Source organism: Camelus dromedarius, chromosome 1 (assembly GCF_036321535.1).
Source record: "Camelus dromedarius isolate mCamDro1 chromosome 1, mCamDro1.pat, whole genome shotgun sequence".
Classification (NCBI taxonomy): Eukaryota; Metazoa; Chordata; class Mammalia; order Artiodactyla; family Camelidae; genus Camelus; species Camelus dromedarius.
The window spans coordinates 11,469,884-11,494,715 of NC_087436.1; the positions used below are offsets into that span (position 1 = coordinate 11,469,884).

The 24,832-nt window shown below is 42.3% G+C and overlaps 1 protein-coding gene across 2 annotated transcripts; it reads right to left on the bottom strand.

The window, feature by feature from the left end:
• Positions 1–2,202: 2,202 nt before the first annotated feature.
• On the bottom strand, positions 2,203–24,035 carry TMEM192 (transmembrane protein 192). Of its 2 annotated transcripts, none has more exons than XM_031464125.2 (6): positions 23,863–24,035; positions 17,786–17,932; positions 11,829–12,093; positions 9,447–9,581; positions 4,145–4,247; positions 2,203–3,852 (listed from the first exon to the last, which is right to left on the bottom strand). In XM_031464125.2, the coding sequence occupies exons 1-6, from the start codon at positions 23,869–23,871 to the stop codon at positions 3,714–3,716; spliced, it is 798 nt and encodes a 265-aa protein (XP_031319985.2). In that variant the 5' UTR covers positions 23,872–24,035; the 3' UTR covers positions 2,203–3,713. The 2 variants fall into 2 exon arrangements, with proteins under 2 accessions (XP_031319985.2, XP_064343761.1); XM_064487691.1 differs by lacking the exon at positions 23,863–24,035 and adding an exon at positions 23,411–23,429.
• Between the last annotated feature and the right edge of the window lie 797 nt (positions 24,036–24,832).

Genomic DNA, 24,832 nt, shown 5'->3' on the forward strand with positions numbered 1-24,832 from the left:
ACAATGAAGCTAGAACACTCCCTTACACCATATACAAAGATCAACTCAAAATGGACTAAAGACTTAAACATAAGACAAGATACAATAAACCTCCTAGAGGAAAACATAGGCAAAACATTATCTGACATACATCTCAAAAATTTTCTCCTAGAAGAAATAAAAGCAAGAATAAACAAATGGGACCTAATGAAACTTACAAGCTTCTGCACAGCAAAGAAACCAGAAGTAAAACAAGAAGAAAACCTACGGAATGGGAGAAAATTTTTGCAAGTGAAACCGACAAAGGCTTGATCTCCAGAATATATAAGCAGCTCATACGACTCAATAAGAAAAAAATAAACAACCCAATCCAAAAATGGGCAGAAGACCTAAACAAGCAATTCTCCAAGGAAGACATACAAATGATCAAAAAGCACATGAAAAAATGCTCAATATCACTAATTATCAGAGAAATGCAAATCAAAACTACAATGAGGTATCACCTCACACCAGTCTGAATGGCCGTCATTCAAAAATCCATAAATGACAAATGCTGGAGAGGCTGTGGAGAAAGGGGAACCCTCCTACACTGCTGGTGGGAATGCAGTTTGGTGCAGCCACTATGGAAAACAGTGTGGAGATTCCTCAAAAGACTAGGAATAGACTTACCATATGACCCAGGAATCCCGCTCCTGGGCTTGTATCCAGAAGGAAATCTACTTCAGGATGACACCTGCACCCCAATGTTCATAGCAGCACTATTTACAATAGCCAAAACATGGAAACAGCCTAAATTTCCATCAACAGGTGACTGGATAAAGAAGACGTGGTATATTTATACAATGGAATACTACTCAGCCATAAAAACCGACAACATAATGCCATTTGCAGCAACATGGATGCTCCTGGAGAATGTCATTCTAAGTGAAGTAAGCCAGAAAGAGAAAGAAAAATACCATATGAGATCGCTCATATGTGGAATCTAAAAAACAAAAACAAACAAAAACAAAGCGTAAACACAGGACAGAAATAGACTCACAGACAGAGAATACAGACTTGTGGTTACCGGGGGGTGGAGGGTGGGAAGGGATAGCCTGGGATTTCAAAATTGTAGAATAGATAAACAAGATTACACTGTATAGCATAGGGAAATATACACAAAATGTTATGATAACTCACAGAGAAAAAAATGTGACAATGAGTGTGTATATGTCCATGAATGACTGAAAAATTGTGCTGAACACTGGAATTTGACACATTGTAAAATGATTATAAATCAATAAAAAATGTTAAAAAAAATAAAGGAAGACTGCCTGTTAAGAAAAAAAAATATCCTAGGAGAATAATAAGAAAAAGACTTACACAAGAACATCACACAAAGATTTATAAAAAGACCAAAGGGTATGGGGGAAAAAAAAAAGCTCACCTGCATTAGTATTCATTCAATAAGTCATGATCCTATTGTCATTTGAAGTAAACCCCCAAATTAAAAATACAGAAACATATCATGGATAGATACACATACACCCTTGATAAAGTGACTGTACCTGCCCTGTTTCAGGGCCATGTCACTCTGCTGCCCGCTTTCCCACGCTGCACAGCCTGATCCTCCTGAAACTAAAACCCACTGCCACTTCCTTGCCTGGAACCCTTCAGCGAACCCCATCCAAGCACAGACCCCTTGGGCACAGGGAGCGTCAAGGGCCCCCCAGAATCTGCCACCAGCCGCCCCTCCCATGTCCTGCCCACATCGGGCTCAAGCTGCAGACAGTGCTGACATCATCTGTAGCTGCTCGTCCTTTTTCTTTACTCATGCATTTGCCTGGAATTCCTAAAGCCCGTCCCCCCAGGGAGCTCTCTGACCCGGATCCCTGTGGTACCCTGGGCTAACTGCCATCATTTCATTTACCACCGATCCTGGAAACCTTAGTCCTCTCCTTAGAACGTCAGCTACAAACTAGGTCTGTCTTAGTAACTTTTGTACCCATGGTGCTGGCACAGCACCTGCCTGGTGCATAGAACGCTTAACATGTAAACAGTTCTGCTCATTCTTTTTTGCTAGTTCTCATAATTCCATTTCCTTTTATTGTTTGAAATGTTCATTATTGGGGTTGGAAAGCGCAGTGGTGATTATACAGACGTCACATCAGGCAGAACCTGGGTATTCTAACTTTTAAACCGTACCTTTCTCCGTAAACCAAAATTCATCTCATAAACCTTAGAAACTGACTATAAGATCCAAATTTAATTTAAAAATAAACGAGAATTCCTCGTCTACTACGGGGTTTTCCTTTTAAGGAAAACAGCTAAAGGAAAAAGCTCTTCCAGAACACAGACAGATTTCCACAGAAGGCAATGGCTTTGAGATATGCTTACTAAAAAGGAAAGAAAGAAGAGAAGGAGGAAAAGTCTGGAAACTTGAATACAATCTGAACTTGAAAAACACAATTTTGGCTTTAGTTTGTGAACACTGTCATTCTGGGGACTCGACGGTGTTGGTTACAGATGACACACAATCACCTTGCCCTCAGCAGAAAACCTGCAGAATGTTTCCCAGTGGCTGTATCTGAAGGAGACAGACGTCTGCCCTTCAAAAGTATGGTATGGCCCAGTGAATACACCCCTTGCCAAATATATGTATAGCTCAAGGATTTTTAAATCAAATATTGATTATTCAGCTAAATACAAGAAAAAAAAATAGCAGCATACATAATCACAAACATCCCCTCCCTCGCGCTACGCTTTCAGCCTGAAGTCTCTCTGAGGCAGCATGTGAAGGTTCCAATAGCAAACTGATAAAGTAAAGGGACACGCTAGGAAAACTGCAGGAAAAATGTCATCTACTCATAAAAACGCTTCATTTTATCTGGAGAATTAGATATGTTTAATATCCACGTATAAGATGATATGATACTTTCTCCCCATCATAATTTTTATTAAGTATAATCTAAGACTGAAAAATGTGTTCTTTTTTTTCTTTCAGACAAACTTGCAGCCACAGACATCTTTCCTGTCACTGAACGTACCGATCTGATGACAGTCAATACTGAAACACATGGCAGCCTCTCCAAGAAGGGCCAAAATAAAGAGAGAGCCTGCAGTCTTCTCTAAGCAGTTCAGCTGCACTGGCCGGTCTAACACTGGTCCAAGTCATCTTCAGACTTTATTTCTGGAGAATGGAAACCTGTAGGAGCTGCAAAGTAGATGCCTCAGTGAGACCTTGGTCCTACAGTGAAGAAATTCTCTAGAAAAGGTACAAGGGCCGAGGCATCCAACACCACACAAGCATATGAAATGCATGAGGCTCCACGGGAAAAAAACACTAACCATGAGGAACAATGGCTTCTTTGACCAGTTTAAAAGCGGGGAAAACTTCTTTGCTCAAAGCCCAGTTTTAAACAGGTTGTCCTGTCAGACTTATTCCATAAAATGCCAAATTATTACAGGGTTGCAATGAGTTTGCAAGAAGGGTTAGTCAAGGAGAACTTTAAACTATACCTATGCCTCGGATAAACCAGGCAGTTAAATAATTCCAAAATGTGCAAAACAGACATTCCCCTTGAGTTACCGCGGCTCTCCAAAGTGCCTTTCACATGACGCTCAAGTCCTACTTATTACAGCCACACAAGTGAGAACCCAATTTAGGTTTCCAACAAAAGCTGTAAAACGTCACTTGGCAAAGCTGCAGTTCCCTAAGACGGCTTGTCAGGGGGTGGGTCCGTCTGAAACCGCTGTCAAAGCCCATGTGGCTGAGAGCCAGGGTCGGAGGACGTGAAAGCCAAGAGCCGTTGGCTGAGCAGTGCGTTGTGGCGCTTCAGGTACATGATGATGTCCCCCTGCTTCTCCACGATCTCCTCCAGGCTCGAGAGAGTCCTGCAAAGAGCCCAGATGGAGTGGGTTACACATACCATCTCTCTGCAAACAGTCCCCCCCTAGTGTTCAGTACAGCACCCGGCATTTGTTACCCTTCCGTACATGGTAAAAGCTGAAGCAGTAGCCCCCAGTGAGACTCTTCCATTAGACTTGGTCACATACAGTTCTAAACATATTCCAATACACACCGAGCCCTCAACGCCAAGCATTAGGATGGTCTCGGGTTTCCAGAAGGAAAAAAAAAACAAAAAACTTTAAATTCGCTTTCTCTAGTCTTTTACTCTGCACTTACCTGAATCCTGTCTCCGAGGTAATATTGCTGGGGTAAACACAGATTTTTTCTTCTTCAAGTACATCAGGCTGTGGCTTGGCTTTATTAAATTTCCGAATTTTCACTAAAATAATAAAGATATTATTGTCAGAATACCTAATCATGAAAAATGTTCTTTTTCCATTTATTCAAAGTACATTAGTAACTGGCTATTTTTTTCAAATAACATGCCCAAAAATTGCTTCATAAAGTGAATTAAAAAGTAGGGAAAACCTGCTTAAAGGGATTGGAAATGTCGATGCAGAGAGGCAGGAAAAGAGGCAGGAAGGAGCCACCAGGGTCTGTTGCTGGGAGATGGAGACACGGGGAGGAGCTGGTGAACTGGGCAAACTGGGAACCACGGATGAACATGAGGCCCTAACTCAATGACTGTCCTTGCAGACAGGACCTTTAGAGAAGTAATCAAAGTTAAACAGAGCAATTGGCAGGAGTGGGTGGGGAGGCCGATCCGATAGATGAAGAGACACCAGGAATGAACCTGCACAGAGCAAAGGCCACGTGAGGACACAGCAAGAACACGGCGCCCACTTGCCAAGCCAGAGGCCTCGGGAGAAAGCAGCCCTGAGGCCCCTTGATCTCAGGCTCCAGCTTCCAGAACGGAGGGAAAATCAGTGTTGTAGACACCCAGGCTGGGTATTTGCCATGCAGCCCCAGCAGGCCAAGGCAAATAGGTAGACGCCAGCTGCAAAGAGGTAAATATGCAGAAACCACGAAGGCTGCAATTTCCCACCTCGCAGATCTGACGACAGTCAGAGCCGGATGACCTGCATGTCCGAGTAACAGCCACTGCCTGGGCTCTCCCCGACCTGCACCACAAGCCCGGGACACAGCCAGCAGAGATGACAAACAAAGGCTGAGCCAGGTCCCAGTGAAGGCAGTGACTGCCCCCCTCCCCTAGGCAGGATTGAGAATTCCAGGTCTGTGCAGCTCCAAGTGGGTCGAGTATTCGGCATGCGGGTGGGGGTGGGGGGCAGGTTAGACGCCCTCCCCGCATTATTTTTCAAAACTCCACATATGATTCTTTCCTTTCTTGTAACCACCTTTGAGATATAACTCAGGTATGATACAATTGCCATGGCATTCATTTAAAGAGTACATTTCAATGATACCTTCTAAGAGTTGTGCGCCCATCCCCACAATCAACTGTAAATCATTTCGTCCCCCCAGAAAGAAGCCCGGTACCCGGGAGCAGTCATTCTCCACGTACCCCGCCCCCAGGACCAGGCAAGCACTAATCTACCCTCTTTATAGATGTGCGTGTTCTAGGTATTTTATACACATGGGATCATACAATATTCATGACTGGCTTTTTAAATCTGAGCACAGTGTTTTCAAGGTTCATCCACATTGCACGTGTCAGTACATCTGTCCTTCTATTCCTCCCTTTTCTCGGCTGAATCCTACCCACTGCATGGACAGGACAGGTCTGGTCATCAAGTTTATCCTTGCACCACTCAGGTTGTCTCCACTTCTGGCTCCTATAGATGGCGCCGTTTGGAACCTTTGTGCGGATGTAGACAGACATGTACCCAGAAGTGCGGCTGCTGAGCCACATGTTCAGCCTGTCGTGGAACTGCCAGGCCCCACAGATGACTCTGAAGTGACTCAGCTGAGGAGGAGGCTGAGGAAGCTCAAGCAGAGGTTGAAGAGAAATGTGAGGTTTAGAGATACACAGGGGTTTCATCAGAAAGGACTAGGAGGAAGGAGGCCGTAAGATGCGGGAAAATCGAAGTGAGGGGATGTAACGAGAAGCCCTTGACTTTTAGGTGGTGGCCAAGAGAGCTGGAAATGAGAAGCCCCTCAGCGGGCATGTCCCGGGCTCCAGGCTCCCATGCGATGGGAGACGGGGACTGGGCTGCGGGCGCCACCACGCGGGCGGAGGGAGCTCAGCAAGAGAGAAGATGGGGCCACGAGCTGGGGCGCAGAGGCAGTGAGTGGGAAGCCAGGGAGCCAGGGTCCCAGGGCTTCAGTCCAGTAAATTTATAATTATTATAATAACTAAAATCTACTACTCATCCATAAAAAATAATAAAATAATGCCATTTGCAGCAACATGGATGGACCTGGAGAATGTGAAAGTGAAGCCGGAAAGAGAAAGAAAAATACCACATGGTATCACTTATATGTGGAATCTAAAAAAAAAGAAAAGAAAGAAAAGACAAACAAACTTATTTACAAAACAGAAACAGACTCACAGACATAGAAAACAAACTTATGGTTGGGGGGGGTAGAGGGTGGGAAGGGATAAATTGGGAGTTCCAGATTTGCAGATGCTAACTACTACATATAAAACAGATAAACAACAATTGTATACTGTATAGCACAGGGAACTACTTTCAATACTTTGTAGTAACTTATAGTTACAAAGAATATGAAAATGAATATATGTGTGTTCCTATATGACTGAAGTATTGTGCTGTAACCAGAAATTGACACATTGTAAACTGACTATATGTCAATAAAATAAAAACTAAAACCTTCCCTATGTAAATCATCTTCTGTTTATTTTATAAACCTGAATTACCAATTATCAGGTTTTCTGAAAGTAGGAAGCATGTCAATATGAGATTTAAAGAGGTTTTTTTTTTTTTCATGTTCCCACCTATTTGTCTGGGTAATTTTTGGCTCCAGAAGAACATATGCAGCCATATTCACAAGTTCTACTATTTTCAATGTTTACCTTTATAAAAAGACAATGTTTAATGCTGTACTTTATTCAGATAAAACATTTTTAATTATTATGAATAAGGGTGAAATATTCTTCTAATAAGCCTTTGACTACAGACCAAAGCAATTCACTTTAATAAGGAAGACAATGGATTAAAACAGTTTGGGTGTCATGGAGCTAATAATATATTTGTGCCCAAATGTAAAAATTAGTTCCCCTCAGGAATCCTGGAACATCTGCTTCCTCTATTTCCTTTTAAATGGTCTCAGGTTTCTGTTCTTTTGTTTTTAACATTACTATCTTATTTGTGGTACAATTAATTTAATTTTATTTTGGGGGGAGGTAATTAGGTTTGTATTTATTTATTTTTACTAATGGAGTTACTGGGGATTGAACACAGGTCCTCAAGCATAAGCACGTGCTCTATCCCTGAGCTATACCCTCCCCCCTGTATAATTAATTTTAAATGTTACAGTAAATCCTCTAAATAAAAGAGTAAATTCTAGAGAGAAAAATCTTAGACTACATATTAACTGTATTAATTTCCCCTTATTTACATGAAGACATTCACATGATCTTTGGAATAAAGTCGTCACCTCCTTCTGTGTCATAGAGCACATATACATATTGAAGAAAATTCTTTTTAAAAAGTACCCACCTGATACTTTACAGAGGGCTTTCATTCCTTGCAGTAAATAAATTTCTAGAGATACTATAAAATAACATGCTAGATAAACCCCACACTCAGCTCTAAACTGGAACCCCCATTTACAACTCTTGACAGATATGTCACAGGCTGGAGCTGACCTCAGTCAACAAGATAACTTGGTGTTCATTCTGAAACATGGCTCACGTTACTGAAGTATTGAGCTGTTTCCTATACACTAAGAAATTAACCTTACTTTAAAACTAAAGTGCACTGTGGGTGAGAATGTAAATTGGTACAGCCACCATGGAAAACAGTATGGAGGTTCCTCAAAAAATTAAAAATACAACTACCACGTAATCCAGCAATTCTACTTCTGGATATTCATCTGAAGAAAATATAAACACTTAATTGGAAAAGATATCTGCACTTCCATGTTCATTGTAGTTATTATTTACAATAACCAAGATATGGAGACAACCTAAGTGTTCACAGATAAACTAATGGATAAAGATGATGTTGTGTGTGTCTATGCGTGATCGTGCAGTGGAATATTATTCAACCATAAAAAAGAATGAAATCTTGCCATTTGCGACAACATGGATGGACCTTGAGAGCATTATGCTAAGTAAAATAAGTCAGAGGAAGACAAAGACTGTATGATCTCACTTAGATGCGGCATCTAAAAACAAACAAACAAACCAAGCTCATAGACCATCTCACTTATGTGTGGACTTTAAAAACAAAAAAAGCTAAAGTTCATCCATACAGAGAACAGACTGGTGGTTACTGGAGGTAGGGGGGTGGGACTGGGCAACATAGGTGAAGAGAGTCAAAAGGTACAAACTTCTTTTTATAACATAAGTTAGTCCCATGGATGTGATGTTCAGCATGGTGGCTATGGTTAATAAAACTATATTGTATATTTGAAAGTTGTAAAGAGAGTACATCTTAAAAAGCTCTCATCACAAGAAAAATAATTCTGTGATTATGGTGACAACATTAACTAGACTTATTGCGATGGTCATTTCACAATATAAACACATTATCAAATCATGCTGTACACCTGAAACAGAATGTTGCATGTCAATTATACCTCAATAAAAAAAAAGGCGTGACATTACTGATTTAAAAACTAGTCACTCCATTCATATTCTAAATACTTTAGGCCTCAAAAGAAGCACAAAAAAATTAGTAAAATGAAACACAATTTTGGCACATGTCACTTTCCCTTCATAAGGGAAATGATCTTTCAAAATGGACAGATAAAGTACTTTATTGTCACAAAGCAACTATTGCTCAATGCCACCAAATCAGGTGCTATTAAAGATTTTAGTGCATGTCAATATTGCAGCAGGAATGAAATCTTGATTTCTTCTGGGCCTGGATTTTTTTCTTTTAAAGTATCCTTCTATTTATTTTTCATGTTAACATATTTGAAGCTTACTTAATTTTACCACAGAGAGTTTGGAGAGAGGCACAAACACCAATCTTCAGACAGCTCTAAATTTAGAAAGAAGGAGCTTCTTAAATGGTTTATCCAAAGCAAGTTTGGGCTAAATGCAGTTTGCATGTATTATTTTTTTGTTTTACATTTTGTTATTTTTAAATTTTAAAGCCAGACTTATGTCTCAGTTGCCTTTTGAGGATGCAAAAGTTTGTGAATCTTTTTTTTTCATTTTCTTTTTTTATGAAAAGCTTTTGTCATTCTCATTGACAAAAATTTGTCGATGACACAGATTTGGAACTGTGACTCGATGGTAAGTTCCTGGTGGTTTGAAATTAGGGGAGTCTGGATGTGCTCAGCAAGGAGAGAGATGAGTGCTCAGTAGGGTCTGGGTCAGGTAGTAAGTTCTTCCAGCCAGAAAGGTGATGGCGGGGCTTCAAGTGGGGCTGCGACCAGCAGTAAAGGCCTTTCTGGATCAGAACAGGCTCCGTGCGATTCTCACCTGTGTACACAAGCAGACACACCAGGGAACAGAGCAGCTCCAGGGCCAGGATGGCCAGCATGAGGTCCAGGTAGAGCGTGCCCAGCTCAGGGAAGGAGTGCTGCAGGCAGAGGACGAGGAGGAGCGCCGTGTTGCCTGCGGGAGGAAAGCCAGTCGGTGCGGGTGCGGGTGCTGGTGCGGGTGTGGGTGTCAGTGTCCTGGGAGCCCACGCCACAAGCACCCACCCCGTCACACCCGCGACGAAGGGAGGGAGGCGATGGAAACCGGCATGGCCAAGAACAAATGATGCCCCCTAACACGAACACATAAGAATCTGGACTTTCTTAAAAACCAAGGAGTGACCTCCAAGGAGGACCCAGTGGTCCCTTCTGGTCGGGCAGCGCATCAGGGATCCAGGAAAACACCCTGGATGCGCTGCTGGCCTTGGACAGATGCCCTGACACCTTCGCTCCTCCAATCCTTGCCTGAAAAGGAGAGTACAAGTACCTTCCTCACAGGACTGCTGTGAGGAGTAAGAGTTAATACGTGAAAAATACTTAGAGTGGTGCCTGGCCTGGAAGTACCCAATAAATACGAGCCATTTCCCCCCTGCGCAGCATATCTGTTATTTTTGAAGACCATTTTAACCTCATTCTGCACTTTTACTCTAAAGACTGTCAAAGAAAAGGTCTTTGATCTTCTGGGTCCTTGTATGAGTGACGTAAAAGTGATGCCATCTGTGGTTAAACTAAGGGTCCAATTGTTTGGAAAGACTGTGATTAAGGGTCACATGTGTAACAAGAATTTGAAAGTCAGAGGACAGGAAAAGATCAGACAATCTCTCGTTGGGCCTCAGAAATACTACTTCCAGACCATCACTGGAGAAACTGAACATTATTTTGGTCAGTGTACAAATAGGTTTCCTATTTTCACTTTGTTGGGGGAGGAAAGGTTATAGTAACACCTTCTGGCCAAAAACAAGTACTGCATGTGAGCGGTGGCATGTCAGAAACCGCCCCTCTTCCTCTGGGAGGTGAAGGCCGCCCCCTGGGAGATGCGTCCATCCCTCTACAAGGCTTCTTCCTCTGCTGCTGGTCGGCCCTCCCGCTCCCACTGAGAAGCTCACTAAGTGGATGAACTCACGGTCTGCCCTTTAAGAAAATGCACTACCAGAACACAGGAAAAAACATTAAATTATGTAGCTCTGTTTTAATGGAGAAAAATTAATTTCTAATTTGGTTTTGGAATGTTCAACTGTTTATTCTAGACTCAAATTGACAAAGAGAGTTTTTTTAAAAGGTGAAAACGTTGACTATAAGGCAAAAATATCTGAAGAAGTTCAGTTTAATTCCATGAAGCCTTTACAATGTCTGCAGCAATAAAGAAAAGCGGGCACATGAGCATTCTGAGTTCTGGACAAACTTTCTGACCTTGCCTTCAGAAACTGTTTTTCAGGTTTTCCATTTTATAACATCTTATAATAGTTGCTCTCTTATTGCAAGAAAAACACTGAGTTTCATTTAAATTCCCTCTTACCCTACAAGTATACATAGCAATAGTTTTCTATCTCCTTGAGATGGAAAAGCCTGCTGGTACCAAGGGAGGGGAAAGCCCACATTTCACACAGGGATATGTGCACACCATGCTCACAATGAACACGAGCAGGAAACGCCAGCCCAAGATACGCCTCTTTGGCATTAGGATTATTTTAAGCTGATTGGTTTTAAGAAACATCAGACACAGATGAATCTCTGAAAACTGAAAAGGAGTCACCTTTTGTGAGAGAGATTTACACTTATAAAGGAACTCTCCACTTATAAGGGTGTCTCCCTCTCTATACCAGGAAGAGGAGGGTGACTCTAAATCTCTAGACACTCTCATCAATGGAGAAGGCAAGGACTTAAATCTGCATAACACCCTTACTCTTGTTTACTGTGCTTTTCCTGAAAACTTCCCATAATTGCCCCTTCCCAACATCCTCCTTCTGTCTTTAGCTGAAAATGATATTTAAGGTAATGGCTTAGGCCATTTCAGGGAGTTACTCGGTTTTCCTGGGTCTCTTCTCTGTATAAAAGTATTCATGTTATTAAACATCTGCTGTTTTTCTCCTGTTAATCTGTCTTTTATTACAGTGGAATCTCAGCCAAGAACCTAGAAGGGTAGAGGGAATGCTATTTTTCCTCCCCTACAATAACCAACACAGATTTCAAAGGAAAATATCAGAAAAGCTTCAAGACATTAAGGTGATCCAAATTTTAGAGGCCACCTCACTCGCACAAAAATGAGAGAAGATATCTGATTATAAAATCAAACTTAACATTTTCTTTCTGCTGCTATTCTTGCTACTCAAGCAAGCCACAGGATAGCCGAGAGAGACTGGGAACGGGGAGGTGGGGAGCTTACCAGTTGAGTGTATCATCAGCGCAAGGCTTTTAAGATGCCTCGTCGACCGGTAGATCTTGTTATAGCCTCTGTTTCTTACTTTGCTGTGGTGATACTGGATGTATCGTTCAAGAAGGAAATGCAGAATCCACAAAATAACTTTTCCCAGGATTATGACCGTCTGAACTTTCAGTGGGTTGGTATAGTTTCCTGGGCACTTGTCCTCATTTGGATTGGGGTAAGAACAAAGCACGCCTGTTAAAAACGCTAAAACAACAAACACAACCTGGTGGAAAGGAAAGCAGTAGAATTAATATTCAATATTTGGATTTAAGAAACAGTAATCACCATCCCAGCACATATTCTAACACCTATGACTTTCACTGTCTTATTTTTATGAGTTCAAAAAAAATTTTTTTTTGCCATTTTTACCAACTTTTAAAAAAGAAAATCTGGGGAAAACTTTTGCAGGAAATCCTGGAAACAGATAAAATCACAAATAAGAAATAAAAATCACCCCAAATCTCATCTAACAGAAATGAGTCTTAATGTTAAACAGTTTCCTGCCCACTTTTCTGTTATTAAAAAGAGTAAAAACAGTAAATTTTGCGCCTCAAATGTAACTAAGTAAAATCCTGAATTAAAAAAGTTTTTTTCTAGTTTCATTTTCAAGAGAAGAAGAATAACTATCCAATTAGATTGACAAAAATTTAGTAGACTGGTGCCAAAATCTGTATGGACATTCTCGTATGTTGCTGACCGGTTTGGGAACTGCTCTTTCAGTTTCAAGATAACTTGGAAATGATCTTGACCTAGAAATCCCCGAAGGACCCTAGCCCTCAGAAGTAAAAGTACCAGTACCTAGGATATATAGATATAAATACTCACTGCAGTATTCTCTATATTTGCAAAAATGGAAAACTGCCCAAGTATATGCGTGCACAGCCACTCATATAACAGAATATTATTCACCTATAAAAGAATTAACTACAGCTCTATGTATTAGTTTGGATGGGTGTCTATGACATGTTAAAATTAAAAGTTCTAAGTTGTTAAGTAGTAGTTCACCATGTTCTTGGATTGGAAGAATTAATATTGTTAAAATGGCCATACTACCCAAAGCAATCTACAGATTTAATGCCATCCCTATTAAACTACCCAGGACATTTTTCACAGAACCAGAACAAGTAATCCTAAAATTTATATGGAATCACAAAAACCCAGAAATGCCAAAGCAATACTGAAGAAAAAGAACAAAACTGGAGGAATAACCTTCCCAGACTTCACACAAAATTACAAAGCTACAGTAATCAAAACAGCATGGTATTAGCACAAAAACAGACATACATTTGGATCAAAGGTACAGAATAGAGAGCCCCAAAATAAACCTACACACTTACGGTCAATTAATCTTTGACAAAGGAGGCAAGAATATACAATGGAGAAAAGACATTCTCTTCAGCAAGTGGTGTTGGGAAAGTTGGATAGTCACATGTAAATCAATGAAGTCAGAACACTCTCACTCCATACACAAAAATAAACTCAAAATGGCTTGAAGACTTAAACATGAGACAAGACACCACAAAACTCCTAGAAAAGAACATAGGCAAAACATTCTCTGACGTAATTGTAGCAACCTTTTCCTAGATCAGTCTACCAAGGCAATGGAAATAAAAGTAAAAATAAACAAATGGGACCTATTTAAATTTATAAACTTTTGCACAGCAAAGCAAACCATAAACAAACAAAAAGACAACCTATGGACTGGGAGAAGATATCTGCAAATGATGCAACTGTCAAGGGCTTAACTTCCAGAATATATAAACGTTTCATACAACTTAATAACAAAAAACAAACAATCCAATCAAAAAATAGGCAGAAGACCTGAAAAGACATTTTTCCAAAGAAGACATATAGATGGCCATCAAGCACATGAAAACATGCTCTACATCACTAATTATCAGAGAAAAGCAAATCAAAACTACAATGAGCTATCAACTCAACCAGTCAGAATGGCCATCATTCAAAAGTCCATGAATGATAAATGCTGGAGAAGGTGTGGAGACAAGGGAACCCTCCTACACTGCTGGTGGGAATGTAGTTTGGTGCAGCCATTATGGAAAACAGTATGGAGATTCTTTAAAAAACTGAAAATAGACGTACACTATGATCCAGCAATCCCACACCTGGGCATATATCTGAGAAAACTCTAACTTGAAAAGATACATGCACCCTAATGTTCATAGCAGCACTATTTGCAATAGTCAGGACACAGAAGCAACCTAAATGTCCATCAATAGATGATTAGATAAAGAAGATGTGGTATATATACATAAGGGATTATTCAGCCATAAAAAATAATGCCACTTGCAGCAATACGGGTGGACCTATCATACTAAGTGAAGTCACACAGAGAAAGACAAATATATACCACTTATATGCAGAATCTAAAAAAAAATGACACCAATGAACTTATTTACAAAACAGAAATAGACTTGCAGACATAGAAAGCAAACTTATGGTTACCAAAGGGGAAAAGAGGGGAGGGATAAATTAGGAATTTGAGATCTGCAGATACAAAGTACTATATATAAAATAGATAAACAACAAGGTCCTACTGTACAGCCCAGGGAACTATATTTAATAGCTTATAATAACATAATGAAACAGAATATATATATCTATATATCTATAATTGATCCACTATGCTGTATACCAGAAACCAATACAACATTGTAAATCAACTATACTTCAATTAAAAAAAAAAAAAGCGCAAGTTCAAACTGTGGTCTCCAGATCAGTTAGAAATGCAAATGCTCGGGCCCCACCCCAGACACACAGAATCAAAATCTCTGGGGGGTGCAAGCAGCAATCTGTAGTTTAATAAGCCTGCCAGGGAGTCTGATGAATGTTCAAGTCTGAGAAACACTGCTGTCGAGTAATAAATACCATATTATCCAATTTGTGGGGGAAGTGGGGGACATCCTTTTATGATATGTTAATCTTTTTGTACATACATGTATGAACTTAACAAATGACACGGAAAGAGATACAACAAACTGACCCGATTTATGAACTCAGGGAGAAGGGCTGAAGCAAAGAGAAGGGAAGATTATATCTTTGCGTACTTTGGTAATATTTCACTTGTTACAATAAGTATTATTCTGTACTTTAAAAAAAATCAAATAAAGAAAAATTTAAATGCTGTCATTAGCATCCACCATCAAGCACCAATCTTATTATGTAATAAATCTTTTAAAAATACATGTGATTTTTCAAGAGCAGTAATATTTGCTATGGCAACTCAGGATGCTGATCATCATAAAGTAAAAAGTGGAAAAGTCAATATATTCCCCCTACTGTAATATGCTGTACATTGAACCCAACTGATCCATTTTACGTAGAGTAGCATATAAAGACATTCATTTTTATTGCTCTTTAACACTTAAGACTTTCTTAGTTCCAAAATTAGGACAATCACTCCCATAGTATCAAAGGCAGGCGATCTAAAATACAATGTTTTTTGTTAAAGTGATGTGTGTGTGTCATACACAAAGTATGTTATACAAAGTATACAAAAAGGAAGCAGAAAGGAAGCGTTTCAGGTGTACCTGGGGATCAGGAAGGCATGGCAGAACCAGGCCACTTACTAGGTCTACACGCAGAAAGCAGGTGCACCTCTCAGTGTACTCGGTTCTGAGTTTAAGTCTCCCTCGGTGCACTTACTGGAGCAGCAGCTGGGGCAGACCCCCAGCCACACCCACCCACCTCATGAACACCCAAGGAGAATTTGCCCTCTTTCGATTTTTCACATTGCAGCGAAGAACAAATGACTACAGCCCGCTAGTGCCCGAGATTGCAATAACTGAAATGGAGGAAACAGTGAACAGACATGGAGCAGAGCCACCAAAAAGCCTGCAAAACCATTCATACATGTGTTTTGCTTTGTTTTTATGATGCTGAATTTATGTATTTATTTATTTGTTTGCTTATTTTTATTGGAATATAACTGACATATAACATTGTGTAACTTTCAAGTGTACACCGGGTTGATCTGAAACATTCATATACTGCTTTAGCCAGCACCTCTACCATGCCACATGATTACCATCTCTTTTTTTGTGGTGAGAACAATTAAGATACCTAGTCTCCTAGCAACTTCGAATTTATAATACTTAAGTGTTGACTATAATCATTATGCTGTGCACTAGATCTCAAGGATTTATTCACCTAGTAGTCACTATATCTGTTTTGGAAAATCCCCAGGGATTTGTAATTTTGTCATATAAAACATGGGGCAACATCATACTTATTGTTCTGTAAACTGATTTCTCTGCTTCACATTATTTCCTAGGTGTATAGATAAATTGATAAACTTCTGTGTCAACATATATAGATTTATCTGTATCTTTTCTGTTTTTATGACTGAAAAAGTAATACATGAATAGGGTTAAACATTTGTTTTTTCAAATAGTCCAAAAAAGTAAACAGTAAAATATATTAGGTGTCCCTTCCACTGAGGCCCTCAGTGCAACTAGTATCCAAAGGGTCTTGTGAACGCGTCTGGAAATATTCCATTACAGAATAAAGGAATACATGTTAAGTTTCTAGTACCAATTCCAACGTGTTGGGGAGGCTGGGGGGGGGGGGACAATGCTCTGACACCAGCTGGGTGCACCACAATTCAACTCAATTCTGACACGATCTACCTGGAGACAGCATCAGATCCCAGGGGTTAAAAGCTCAGTCCCACAAGACTGCCCCCGCGTCTGATGCTAATTCCAAGTCCAAGTTGTTCCAGTGCTTCTTACCAACCAGTTACAAACCAAAGGTTCCCACCAACTCCTCCCTGGGTTCAATTCATTTACTATAGCAGCTCACAGAACTCAGGAAACTTGTTTACTCACTAGATCACCAGCTTTGTACGAAGAATATTAAAGACTACAAATCAACAGCCTGATGAAGAGTGCGTTGGGCCACGTCCCAAACACAGGAGCTTCTGTCCTAGTGGAGTTTGGGGCCCGGCAGGGCAGTTCACAACAAGGGCTCTGGCTCCCCACCCCGCACTCTCTGAACCCCTCCTTTTGGGACTTTATGGAGGTCTCACTACACAGGCCCGGTTGATTAAATCACTGATCACTGGTGGTTGATCCAATCTCCAGACCCTGTCCCCTCCTCAGAGGTCAGGGGGTGGGGCTGAAAGTTGCAATCCTCTATTTCTAGTTGGTTCCCCAGGCAACCAGCCCCCACCCTTAGGTGCTGTTCAAAGTCACCTCATTAACATGAACCCAGCAGTGGTGGGGAGGGGTTGTTATAAATATCATGACACCCATTTCACCTCTGACTCTGAAAGGATTTCAGGAACTGAGAACCAGAGACCAAAAAATATAACAAAAGATGCTCCCATTGTTCTTATCCCTCAGGAAATTCCAAGGGCTTTGGGAGCTATGAGCTGGGAACCACGGACATTCCCGGACAAAGACCAAACCAATATGAGAACTATATTTCAGTCATCTGAATTTCCAAATCTATGTCTCATAGTCACAATATCACCCATGCAAACAACAGCCCTCTTGACTCCCTTTTAAAATGCGCACACCACTGCGAACTACATTTTTTTCCATTCAACAATGCAATTGTGAAGGCTAGTCTCAATATATACACAGCCACCCCAGGTTTCTAAGTTTCTCTTTCAACGCTGCATACGCATTCCTTCATGTGGATGGGATGTACAGAGCATCCTCTGGATGGTGGTAGTCTGCAGTTTCCTCACATCACAGACGGCACTGCTGTCATAAACAGTGTCCTCACATGTGCACAGGTGTGTCTACAATAAATTCTTTGAAGTCGAGATTTGAGTAAAACAACATGCACACTTTAAGTGCTGATAGATATAGCCAAACTGCTCTCTGAAGAGCTTACACGTTTTTTTTAAAAACGTCACCTCTGGATGGATCACTTTCTTCCAACCAACTTACATGTATTAGCAAGAGAAGGTTTGCTATGATGACTGTAGGAAGAGGGTGGAATCTGGGTCTAAAATGAGCATGTAACGAGTGATGGGGGAGATGCTGGATGTCCAGGAGGGGGTCATCTTCGATGCTTTGGATGAGATCCAAGGAACCCTGGGTGCAGAAAAAAGGAAGCAAGCTGTAATCACCACTTTTTGGATTATGTCTCCCAGCCAAATCTACTAAACTGTAAAATTTCAAAATCCATTACACAAATAGAGGCAAGAAAACCCACTCCCTACCTAAAGCCAATTTTGAAGAACTACCATGAGCCTCTTGATGACTACTGCATACAAACTGGTAAAAACAACAATTATTAAAATAGGTCGAGGAAATCTTAATTCATTTGTCTTCAAATACACAAGATTAAAGCAAGTAATTTTCTTCAAGGCCTCAAAACTTACATATTGATTTAATTAACATTTTTATATTATTGATAAAATAATTACATATGATGGCAATTCTTAAACGGTATCTCGGCGTTCCACAAAATTTTGGAAAGTTGGTGGAGTCTTTTTTAAGAGGTCTTAGAACAAACTTTCAGGTATGACGGAAGTGTTGTGGAGTACTAATAGAAACAGACCCCCCTGATAGACTTCAGAGTGTAGATAACAGCTTCTCAATGGAAACAACTAGCTGCAATGTCACTGAAGTAGCCAGAAAGGCTGAGCTGCAACCGAAAAATCTAGTGAGTTGTGTTTAAAGGTACTGTCTTGACAGGAAGAGTGCTTCAGGTCTCTGGTGCACGTGACAATCTCTCAATCTCAGATCCCTACTGAAAACTATTATATACAAGGCACTGTTCCTGAGACAAAGGAAAATAAGACACAGTCAAAAGGAGATGACATTTGCATCAGAGAGGTTAGGGATAAAGGCGTGCATGACTGAATAACACAAGACTACACAGCAGAATACAGTGAATGGAATACTGCGGGGAAGCACATGATAAATTAGCGAGTGATCAGCACAGAGGACACAACCAATTTAGGTTAGCTAACTGCACTAGAATGAGAGGGAAGTGAAGACTTGGTGGGAAAAGGGAAGCCTGAGAACAGGATGTGGAGTCAGAGGATAAGGGCTCCTCACTTGGGAAGGGGGACCAGTGGTGTTAAGGATGGGCTGCGGGGCACCAGGATTTAAAGATAACACAGCAATCTGGGGCATGACCAGATCTGGGTGGGCTTCTCAATTTCCACTTGCAGCCATTCAACGCTGCTGCAGTTTTTTTATTCAATGCCTGGATAGCTTCCTGTTCAGTCTGCTGTGACTGTTCCAGACTGTTCCCTTCCAGACTCCCCTGCCTCTAGCTTTCTCAGTTAGGAGCTGTGCTGCCTCCGTGGCTTGTGCACCCCTCGAGGCTGTCCCTCCAGTTGAGGCAGCTCCCACAGGTAGCCTTCCCTAGCACCCAAGCATCTGGATCTCCCCTACGGCCCCTGCCACCTGCGGCCCATGTCTTCCCAAGCATTTTGCGCTCACCTCCACAATCATATTGTCTTATCTGTCTTCCCCACAAGATCACGTCACAGGATCCACTAACTCCCCACTTCTTCACCTTTGCAATCCTAGCACCCGACAGGGACTCATGATTGGCACTCAGCCAACATGGGATGAATGAACAGATGCTGCAGACCTGTCCTTGCCTTCCTCTAACTCAGCTAGGATATCAGCAAAGATCTGGGCTAATCAGAGAGATTATCAAGCACCGTGGGGAGAAACCACTCTGACCAGAGGCAGTAAGTGCTGTGCTTAACGGTGGGCTCCCCCGATGAGCAGCCTGGGTTCAAACATAAGTGCTTCGAGCTGTGGGCAAGCCTCCCACCTCTCCGCCTCAGCGCCCCCACCTGTACAAAGGAGGGAGCAGCACCTGCTTCCCAGCTTTGCTGGGAAGACAAAGGCATCAGTGAACATAAAAGTGCTTGGCACACTGCCTGGCACGGAGCAAAGGTCACTAAGTATCAGCCCTGGCGTCCGCTAACTCTCGCTTTCCTTTGTTCCCCAAGCAGCCTTCATTACCATTCTAACTGCTAGATCTGCTCTTTTCTTTCTGTTCTCACCACCTCAGTCCAGGCCCTAGTGGCAGGTCTCGTGGCCTTTACTAGGACCCTCCCATCTCCAGACCTTCGTGACCTTTCTCACTGGAGCCAGAGTTCTTCCAAAATGAACACTCAAGTTTCTCTCCCCCTATACCTTGGCTTCCTCCCCATTATCCTCAGGACCGAGTCCGAATTCTTAGTCCGGCTGTCTGCCTTACAGTCCCGTCCCAAGCAACTTGTCTGGATCGGCCTCTCACCGCCTCTCTCCACCTGATGCTGACTGTTCAGTTTCAGTCTGTCCAGAAACCCTCCGAATCCCTGGGCCTCTTCACCTGTCAAAGGTTTGTTTCAGTAAAAATGCTGCCTCCTCTGATGCCTCCACACTGTTCCTACTGCCTTTGTCCCCTGGCGTTGTAGTTTTCATTTCTACAAGTTTGAGTGGGTCTATTTTATATCTCCTGTGTGTCTTTTTAACCTTTGGATCATATAGGAAAGAGTTGTAATCTTTTAATGTCCTGGTTTGCTATTCCTAGCACATCATTTTTGAATCAGTTTTAATTGACTCATTATGTGTCATATTCCGCTGTCTCTTTGCGTGCCGTGATCATTTTTTTCCCACTTTGTTGAGATATAATTGACATGTCACGCTGTATAAGTTAAAGGTGTACCATGAGTTGATTTGATACACTTATATGTTGCAAAATGATGACCACCAGCATTAGCTGTTACCAGCATTAGCTAATACCTCCATCATATCACGTAATTACAGAAGCCTAGTAATTTTGGATTGGATGCCAGACATTGCAAAATTTACCCCTCTGAGTGCTGGACGTATTTGTATTCCTGTAAATATTCTTGAGCTTTGTTCTGGGATTTAGTTCAGTCATTTGAAACAGTTTGATCTTTCTGGTCTTTCTTTTAAGGTGCTCTGTAGGTGGGGCCATACCATGTTTGGCCTGATGCTAATTATTCCCCACAAGTGAGGCATGACTTTTCTGAACACTCTACCTAGTACCGTGTGATTACGAGGCTTCCTGTCAGGCTGGTAGCACAGGTACTATTCCTGGCCCTGCTCCTTCTAATCCTTCCAGGTGGTTCTCTGCCAGTCCTCAGAGAGTTTCCTTGGAAGAAAGCAGATCAGGACTCAGCTGGACACGTGCGGGGACTCTGCATCTCTCCTGAGCTCTCCTTCTGCACAGCGCTCTGCTCTCTGGGCCCTATGTCCTGTGAAGTCCAGCTGCCTCCATCTCCCCAGATTCAGCTGCACCTCCCTCAACTCTGGGTCTCCTAAAGCCCCGCCTGGTCCCCCTTCCTCAGTCACAGCCCCCAAGCTCTCTCAAGGCAGTGAGCTGGGGCAAGCACAGGGCTCACAACACTTGTTCCCCATCCCTCAGAGACCATGGTCCTTCACTATCTGATGTCCACTATCGCAAAAATTGACAATTCATACATTATATACTGGTTTTGGGTTCTTTGAGGCAGGATCCTTCATGTTGGCCAGGAAAAGAAGTCCCCACTACTCTCTTACACTATTATAACTCACAGTCCTAAGCACGAGGTATCCCAGCGATTGGGATGAGATATGCCTCAGAAGGGCAGGACTCTGCATTATGCCATGTTCTTTGTACCCTTAGTGCCTGATACACAGCAGGTGCTCAATATGTGTGTTGAGTATTCACTCAACTCTTTTGAAAGATGGCCCAACTTCCTGAACAGTTGGGATCTGGAAATTTTTTAAAAAGGTAGTACCTTGACTCTAAGACAATAGTCCACCTTATCTCCCACGAGGTCCCCTTCATGCAACTTCTCCTCCAGCCAAAATGAGCTTTCTGGATTGCTCCACAAATATCCTCTCTTCTCTTTTTCAGAATCCAACTCATCATTCAAGGTCCAATCAAGACTTATGGTCTCTACAAAACTTGTCCTGCCAAGTGTTTTCTTTCTACATTTAAAACTCCTATAAAACGTAATACCTGTAATATTAATTTGGACCATTAGTCATGCTGCCTTGTATTGTTTCCTTTATGAGCAGGCCTTTTGTTTTCCCTGACTGCACTGAAGGGGTTGGGAGCAATACAGTTTCTCCTCTATGTCACTTATTCACTTTTCAAGAAATACAATGTATTTGGTGGCTATATCAAATACACTGTCCTCTGGATCCTAAAGGAAATGTAGGAAAACCATGCAAACAGCACCCTGCACCCTGTCACTCTCTGTAACTCGCCATCTGCAAGTGACAGGTGAAGGGAAGATGACCCTGAGCCAATCTCTTCATTCCCACGATTAATAAGTACATCGCTACCTGGAGAAGATAGATGTCTGTTTTTGGCCCACACCATCTCTTCCCTCTTCTTTTATGACAATACTTCTGCCTCCTTTGGGGACCCAATGTCTACCTCTGCATTATGTCTCAAGGGGATCATCCTTTGATGCTCCTCACCTTCCTCGGGCCTAGGGGTGGTCATGGAACCAAAGAGGGCGGGGCCAATCCAACTGTCTCTGGGAGCAGCAAAGGGAGGGAGGCCGTGACTGAGGGAGCCCCATCCCACCACAGACACTGAAAGAATTCCAGTCACTGGATCTGCTGAGCTGCCCTTGTTTGGGTCCTTTCAGAGGCTTAGGTGTTCATCTACCCTATATCCTTTGGAATAAATCTCTTTCTTCCTTAAAGTAGCCTGAGTTGGTTTGCCCGCTTGCAAGCAAGGAACCCTAACAAAAAACCTTTGCCTCTTTTAACTCATTTAAGTGTCTGGGCCTAAGACATGGTTTTTAGCCTTTTACTTCGTGGTAGAAATCATACCCACAAAAATACCAAAAGCAAGCAACTTACTCAGATCTAAAGTGATTTAGTTATGTAGTTGTTGGTGAAACATTACTCTCCAATTGTGTGGTGAAACAAATTTCTAGGATTGTACTCATCCTAAAGCTAAAAGCTACAGATCCAAGAACCCGAGGCAGCTTAGCCCTAACCAAAAATTTTTCCAAGAGTCTCATGTTCCTCTCAGATACTCATTTTCTCCATACATTGTCAGCTCCTGAATCTCACCCTTAAAAATTTAGAAAAAAATCCATTTTTCTTTAAATATGTACAAGTCTTAAATCTACTTTCAGGGCTTACAGTTACTTTCCATTTTCTCAACTGAAAAAATAAAATTCTTTAGTTTTATCATTAGAAATTGGTCACTATTTGCACAAGGATCTAAAGTCTTGTAGGACTGGAACTGTGTTTCATGTGCCTTGCCCGATGCACTTCACTCAGTGCTAAGATTACAGTAATATTTCTATTACTTCATTAACCCAAATTAGTGCTTTAATATAACTGTCAACATTGCATTTCTTCTAGGCAAGAATTTATTTCGTGTCAATGGGCAACCCAGTTAATTCTGAGCACAAACACATGCTTCCTCTAAACAATGTTTTAATGCACTTAAGCAAAGATTTTTCTAACTACCCTTCACTCCCATATACACTATATCCACTGTAACTAGGGCACTGGTTTCTTAGCAATTTGGTTTGGATCCATTAAAGGAAGGAGATTTAAAAATCCCTTCATTCCTACCATGACTCGATTCAAAACATCACGACACTGTTTATATCCAGTGAGGGTTTCCGGGCGATGACAGGGACAGGTCTACCCAGGAAGCCGCTGCCGCTCCAGTTCATAGCCCTCAGGGCCAAGCCCCGGGTCCACGAAGAGCGGGACGTCCTGCGTCCCAGCGGCCAGACGCCCCACATGCGAACCGCGGGCCGCCCCAGTTCCGGGACCCGACAAACGCCCGCATGGGGCTAGGCGACCGCCCGGCCTCCGCTAGGAAAACAACCCCAGGGCCGGCGCGGCGCGGACCCCGCCGCCTCCCGGGTGCTTCCTCCCACGACCCCGCGCCCCGGCAGCACGGCGCAGGAGGCGCCCCTCGGGCCAAGGCTGTCCCCACCCCCGTCTCCGCCCAGCGCGCCCAGCTCCGGAATTGGGGATCCGGGCCGGCCGCCCGCCATCTGCATCTGCGCACTCACGTCCTCCATACTGCCCGCCGCCGGAGGCCGCAGCCCCGCCGCCCGAGGCCGCAGCCGGGCAGCCCGGCCTCCGCACCTGCGCCTCGCGCCGCCTTCCGGAACCCGCCCCAGGGCCCGCCCCTCCCTGCCGATTAGCCGAGGCGCAGAGGACGGGCCCCGCGGCCCGAGGCCTTCCTGGCCCCTCCGCCTCGCTTCTATTAGCCGATGCAGAGGGGGCGGCCCCGACACCTCGCTCCCGATTGGTCTATGCGGAAGGGGCGTGCCTCTTCCTGAAGACCAGCCTAGGGCCTCCGCTGCGGCTAGGACGGTCTGTGTTTCTGGGAGACCCCGCAACCTCCCCTTGCGTTCCAGGTTGGCGGAGATTTTGGCACTAAAGGATGCGTTCCAAGTCCAAGAACTGAAATATTTTTAGTAGCCACTTGCTGCTTTGTAAAACATTAACTTTTCTCCGTCTTACTTAATTTTTGTTTGCAGCATTGCCCCATGCATAGAATCAGCGATAGAATCCTAGGTTCCCATTTATCGCTCAAAACACGAACAGAAGAAAGACTAATTTCTATGAGTATTTACAGATTCCACCAGTGGGACATGAGGCAATAAGAAATGTTTAGGACTTTTAAAAAATGGAACTACATTTTTATAACATTTTCTGAAAATACATGATCGTTGTGAAAATGTAAGTAAAATTTTCTGTTAATACTAATCCCCATAGGTAATGCTGATACTAGAATACATGAATACATACACTTCCATACTTTTAATGCGTATTTGTACATTGTATACGGTGTAATCTTGTTCGTACCGTTGGTGAAATAAAATCGTTTAAATACCAGCAAAAGAGAAGATGCTGTAAGACTCCACCTGATCTTTAAAATCTCATGAAATTTTTAAATCTTTAAAATATCCTGAGGTTATATGAATTATTTCTTAAGAGCTTTGTCTAAACATGCATTTCCCCTCAACATTTTCT